The following is a 6,804-nucleotide window of genomic DNA, read 5'->3' on the forward strand; positions in this document are numbered from 1 at the left end:
CGCCGCGGGGTCCACCAGGGTCCACCAGGCCGTTAAATCCCCATCCACCTGCCATCCGCTCACAGGAGGGATCCGGAAGGTCTAACTCACCGAGTCCACATCTCGGCCGGTTCCACCCCCTTGCGAGGCCCCCATTTCCCGCTGCTGTCTCACGGAGCCGCCCGGAGTCGATCCGCCATCTTCGGGCATGCGCAGTAATAGAATAGAATGATGAGGTTATTGCTAGTTCAGTGAGTAAGGCCTGATTAAGCATATAATTATGGGAACACTGGCTTTGAGTCTGATTTTCAGTTTAATTGGTATATAGGTAGCCCTATACTTATGACTGTTTGTTTAACTGCTCACAGTTACAACGGTGTTGAAAAAAGTTACGATCGGTCATTCCAGCATCCCTGTGGTCACATGATCAAAATTCAGGCAGTTGACAACCGGGATGTATTTATAATGGTTTTAGCATCCTGGGGTCATGTGATCAACTACTTGCGATCTTCCCAGGGGACTCCCAGGGGGATGCCAGATTTGCTTAACAATCATGGCAAAAAGGATGGTAGAACCAAGAGCTACTCACTTAACAACTGCATTGCTTAGCCATGGAAGTTCTGGTCCCAGTTGTGGTTATAAGTTGAGAACTGTCTGCACACCAATTGCAGCATTTTAGATTTCAAGTATCTTGCATGTACCTGGCAGTACAATCTGATCTGTTGGCATGCAGAGTTCGTGAGAATTTTATTTCCAGCTCAGAAATCCATGTCTTTTGGACACAGAGGATACAGATGCTTGAAAAATTCTCCAAACAATTCCAAGTAATTTACTCATGCCTGAAAATCTTACTTATTTTGCAGAAAACAAACATTAATTCCAATACTGACAGGCAACTTTTATTAACAAGGATAGAAAAGACTATTCATGACTGGCTTATTATTAAACTATTATATATATATATAAAATCAGACAGTCTCACCTGTAACTAGAGATCCTCAGGAGTGGTGGGCATTTTCCTAACATTCCAGTCCTCATGGTTCTGAATAAAAGGCTGATTTAAGTCGATAAGGTAGCTGCTACATGCTGAGCCCTATCATTGATTTGTTTAGTTTTGGCTACATGAACTAACTTCAGTTTGATGGAGTCTCCCTTAGATTGAAGATAGTAAATCCTACTTGGAGAACGTATAGGTTTAAGGCAGTCTTGAGGATGCAGTGAAATATGCTTCCACCACCATCATGCTGAAAAGTTATAATCCAATTAATCTCTTCTAAAAGATCTGATGAAAATCAGCAACCAGTGGCTTCCGTTCCCATTTTCCAACCCAATCATTTACCAGCCCAAAGTTCAGTGACACAGTATTTTATGTTCCATTGTATGCTGAAAGGCCAGATTCAGTCACTGGCTTTGTCAGATAAGTTTAAAAAAACAACAATCAACCACTGCTCTATCAGCTACATGATCCCAAACTAATCCATTTTTTGGATCTGCCAAATACATACAACAATAAACTCAGTGGTCTGGATTTAAGAAGATGGACCAACCAAAAATAGCCAAAGCAAGGTTAACATCCATCAAGTTGAAAGTGAACACATTGCAGCAGATCTAGCTGACACTCAGACAAGAGTAGACCAGCTACAGCCCCACAATATTTTTACCCATAATTTACTCAACCCGATTTTTTGAGTTTGTATTATTATTATTATTATATTAATAATAGCGCTCCATGGCATTGGACCCGGATACCTTCGAGACCGCCTCCTGCCGCAGATTACCTCCCATCGACCTGTACGCTCCCACAGAGTGGGTCTCCTCGGGGTGCCGTCGGCCAGACAGTGCTGGCTGGTGACCCCAAGGGGGAGGGCCTTCTCTGTGGGAGCTCCCACCCTCTGGAATGAGCTGCCCCCAGAGATCAGGGTGATCCCTGATCTCCCTTCCTTCCGCCGCACCCTTAAGACTTGGTTATTCCAGCTTGCAGGACTGGCCTAGGGTAATTTTTAGAGGGGTTTTAATTATATTTTAATTGGACAATGTTTAAATATTTCTTTTAACTAATTTTAAATTTGTAATTGTTATTTATGTATTTTAATTGATTGTCAGCCGCCCTGAGTCCGCGAGGAGAAGGGCGGGATATAAATCCAAATATAATAATAATAATAATAATAATAATAATAATAATAATAATAATAATAATAATAATAATAATAATAATAATAATAAAAAAGTATGACACCATGGGACCATAAACTAAATTTGGGTGACACATGGAACCATAAACCAAGTTTGGACGACACACAGAACCATAAACCAAGGTAGAATGATACACAGAACCATTAACCGAGTTGGGATAATACATGGAACCATAAATTAAACCAGGTTGGGTCCAGACATACTCAACTATGGTACAATGGCCTAAATAGGGAACAAACCCGACATTACCACTCAGGATTGGGTGGCCAACCCATATAAGCCAAGTCGGCAGGACTCTGAACCCACCCAGACATTTAATGCAGAGCAGAAGTAGCAGTTTCGGTTTATCCCGCAAAGGCCGTTCTGCAGACGTCGCTCTCATCTAGGGGCCGACAGGGAGCGGTGGCACAACAGAAGCGAAGCCACTTCCTTCTCCAAACTCGCCTGAAATGCCTTTAAATATCCTTGTAAAGAAGTCCCCCCCCCTCACACACACACACACACCGCCATTCCCGATTGGCTGTTCCTTTCCTCCTCCAGAGAGCGGCCTGAGTGCCGCCAATCGATGGGTGGGCACCGGGCGCCGGGGGTCCCTGTCTGACAAGCGATCGGGGGCGGCGGGCTGAAGGAGGAGATGCTGCCGAGCCATCCAACTGCACGCGCACGCGCTCGCCGCTCTCCCCCCCCGCCCCCCAGCCTCACNTGCTTTGAAAAAAGACAGGACCAGGTTGATTCCCAAGAACTTTTTGTACCAGGGCATCCACAAGGGTGTGCATGAGTGTCAACAAGGAGGCTGGTGCAAGGTCACGACTGAAACTCTATTCCTGGCTGGGGGAATTCCAGGAATTAAAGTCCACCCATCTTAAAGTTGCAAAGGTTGGGAACCACTGTCCTAAGCATACACTTTCCAGACCCACTGCAGAACTAAACGTTAGGAGAAAGCACAACTCCATGATAGGGCTATATATTGTGGTGAGTCATGTTTTACTTGGTTTATTTGAGCAATCAACAATGGGTTGAACAGTTAGAGGAAGAAATAGAAAAAATACATAGTGGAATAATGTCTCCTGGAAAAGAGCAGAGCTACAGTAGTTGCTTGCTCTTGCCGCAATAGATAAGATCCAGCCCCCCTTTTTTTTAGCCCTTAGGAAAAACCTTAAATCCTGGCTATGCCAGCTAGCATGGGGTCCTGAAGGAGAAGCTGTTGGCTGGAGGTGGTTTTGGCACTAACAGAGAAGTAACCCCCCACTTCTCCCTTCTAAACCTTTGTTTTTCTGTTTGTTTTAATTTTTTTTATTTTAATCTGTTTCATAATGGTTGAATGTGTGTTTATCACTTTAAACCAGGGGTCTTCAAACTTGGCCCTTTTATGACTTGTGGAGTTCAACTCCCAGAATTCCTCAGCCAGGCACGCTGGCTGAGGAATTCTGGGAGTTGAAGTCCACAAATCATAAACGGGCCAAGTTTGAAGACCCCTGCTTTAAACTGTGAGATGGACAGCTAATAAGTCTGATAAATAAATAGTTAAGAGATTGACTAAGAAGCCGCTATATTCCATTAGCTTGACTTGTCATAGTCTTTTGCACTAATATACACCAGATTGATAAATCTACAAATTTGCTGCTTCAAGCAAAACCTGGGGGGAGTGTGTGTGTGTGTGTGGGGGGGGTGAACCGTTTTTTCAGGCAGCTTCAGAACAGTCCTGCCCTACAGCCATGAAGAGTAAAGGCTGCAGCTTCATACCATCCCAACTCAGGTCTCCTCTGGTTCCTTCCTCCTCATTCTTTTGTGAAACATTGATTTTTCCCTCCTTTGTTCCTCCTCTAAATTTAGCAAAATGGTACATTTCCGTGTTGACAACTAGTACTGGAGCCAGGCAGTGTGGGAAAGCTCAGGTCCTCTTCTCCATGCTTGGATGAAGCAACAACTGTACTGTCACATGATGAGGTTATTGCTAGTTCAGTGAGTAAGGCCTGATTAAGCATATAATTATGGGAACACTGGCTTTGAGTCTGATTTTCAGTTTAATTGGTATATAGGTAGCCCTATACTTATGACTGTTTGTTTAACTGCTCACAGTTACAACGGTGTTGAAAAAAGTTACGATCGGTCATTCCAGCATCCCTGTGGTCACATGATCAAAATTCAGGCAGTTGACAACCGGGATGTATTTATAATGGTTTTAGCATCCTGGGGTCATGTGATCAACTACTTGCGATCTTCCCAGGGGACTCCCAGGGGGATGCCAGATTTGCTTAACAATCATGGCAAAAAGGATGGTAGAACCAAGGGCTACTCACTTAACAACTGCATTGCTTAGCCATGGAAGTTCTGGTCCCAGTTGTGGTTATAAGTTGAGAACTGTCTGCACACCAATTGCAGCATTTTAGATTTCAAGTATCTTGCATGTACCTGGCAGTACAATCTGATCTGTTGGCATGCAGAGTTCGTGAGAATTTTATTTCCAGCTCAGAAATCCATGTCTTTTGGACAGAGGATACAGATGCTTAAAAAATTCTCCAAACAATTCCAAGTAATTTATTCATGCCTGAAAATCTTACTTATTTTGCAGAAAACAAACATTAATTCCAATACTGACAGGCAACTTTTATTAACAAGGATAGAAAAGACTATTCATGACTGGCTTATTATTAAACTATTATATATATATATAAAATCAGACAGTCTCACCTGTAACTAGAGATCCTCAGGAGTGGTGGGCATTTTCCTAACATTCCAGTCCTCATGGTTCTGAATAAAAGGCTGATTTAAGTCGATAAGGTAGCTGCTACATGCTGAGCCCTGTCATTGATTTGTTTAGTTTTGGCTACATGAACTAACTTCAGTTTGATGGAGTCTCCCTTAGATTGAAGATAGTAAATCCTACTTGGAGAACGTATAGGTTTAAGGCAGTCTTGAGGATGCAGTGAAATATGCTTCCACCACCATCATGCTGAAAAGTTATAATCCAATTAATCTCTTCTAAAAGATCTGATGAAAATCAGCAACCAGTGGCTTCCGTTCCCATTTTCCAACCCAATCATTTACCAGCCCAAAGTTCAGTGACACAGTATTTTATGTTCCATTGTATGCTGAAAGGCCAGATTCAGTCACTGGCTTTGCCAGATAAGTTTAAAAAAACAACAATCAACCACTGCTCTATCAGCTACATGATCCCAAACTAATCCATTTTTTGGATCTGCCAAATACATACAACAATAAACTCAGTGGTCTGGATTTAAGAAGATGGACCAACCAAAAATAGCCAAAGCAAGGTTAACATCCATCAAGTTGAAAGTGAACACATTGCAGCAGATCTAGCTGACACTCAGACAAGAGTAGACCAGCTACAGCCCCACAATATTTTTATCCATAATTTACTCAACCCGATTTTTTGAGTTTGTATTATTATTATTATATTAATAATAGCGCTCCATGGCATCGGACCCGGATACCTTCGAGACCGCCTCCTGCCGCAGATTACCTCCCATCGACCTGTACGCTCCCATAGAGTGGGTCTCCTCGGGGTGCCGTCGGCCAGACAGTGCCGGCTGGCGACCCCAAGGGGGAGGGCCTTCTCTGTGGGAGCTCCCACCCTCTGGAATGAACTGCCCCCAGAGATCAGGGTCATCCCTGATCTCCCTTCCTTCCGCCGCGCCCTTAAGACTTGGTTATTCCAGCTTGCAGGACTGGCCTAGGGTAATTTTTAGAGGGGTTTTACTTATATTTTAATTGGACAATGTTTAAATATTTCTTTTAACTAATTTTAAATTTGTAATTGTTATTTATGTATTTTAATTGATTGTCAGCCGCCCTGAGTCCGCGAGGAGAAGGGCGGGATATAAATCCAAATATAATAATAATAATAATAATAATAATAATAATAATAATAATAATAATAATAATAATAATAATAATAATAATAATAATAATAATAATAATAATAATAATAAAAAAAGTATGACACCATGGGACCATAAACTAAATTTGGGTGACACATGGAACCATAAACCAAGTTTGGACGACACACAGAACCATAAACCAAGGTAGAATGATACACAGAACCATCAACCGAGTTGGGATAATACATGGAACCATAAATTAAACCAGGTTGGGTCCAGACATACTCAACTATGGTACAATGGCCTAAATAGGGAACAAACCCGACATTACCACTCAGGATTGGGTGGCCAACCCATATAAGCCAAGTCGGCAGGACTCTGATTGACCCCACCCAGACATTTAATGCAGAGCAGAAGTAGCAGTTTCGGTTTATCCCGCAAAGGCCGTTCTGCAGACGTCGCTCTCATCTAGGGGCCGACAGGGAGCGGTGGCACAACAGAAGCGAAGCCACTTCCTTCTCCAAACTCGCCTGAAATGCCTTTAAATATCCTTGTAAAGAAGTCCCCCCCCCTCACACACACACACACACCCCGCCATTCCCGATTGGCTGTTCCTTTCCTCCTCCAGAGAGCGGCCTGAGTGCCGCCAATCGATGGGTGGGCACCGGGCGCCGGGGGTCCCTGTCTGACAAGCGATCGGGGGCGGCGGGCTGAAGGAGGAGATGCTGCCGAGCCATCCAACTGCACGCGCACGCGCTCGCCGCTCTCCCCCCCCGCCCCCCAGCCTCAC

The 6,804-nt window shown here is 43.6% G+C and overlaps 1 protein-coding gene across 1 annotated transcript in view; it reads right to left on the reverse strand.

The window, feature by feature from the left end:
• Positions 1-189, reverse strand: part of LOC107287449 (digestive cysteine proteinase 2-like) — a 56,377-nt gene extending 56,188 nt beyond the window's left edge. The window contains exon 1 of the mRNA XM_015815969.1: positions 91-189. Within this exon, the coding sequence (XP_015671455.1) occupies positions 91-189 (99 nt within the window). The remainder of the gene's footprint in view (positions 1-90) is intronic.
• Positions 190-6,804: the final 6,615 nt, after the last annotated feature.

The sequence above is a fragment of the Protobothrops mucrosquamatus genome, unplaced genomic scaffold (assembly GCF_001527695.2).
Source record: "Protobothrops mucrosquamatus isolate PMUCROS unplaced genomic scaffold, P.Mucros_1.0 scaffold390, whole genome shotgun sequence".
NCBI lineage: Eukaryota > Metazoa > Chordata > Lepidosauria > Squamata > Viperidae > Protobothrops > Protobothrops mucrosquamatus.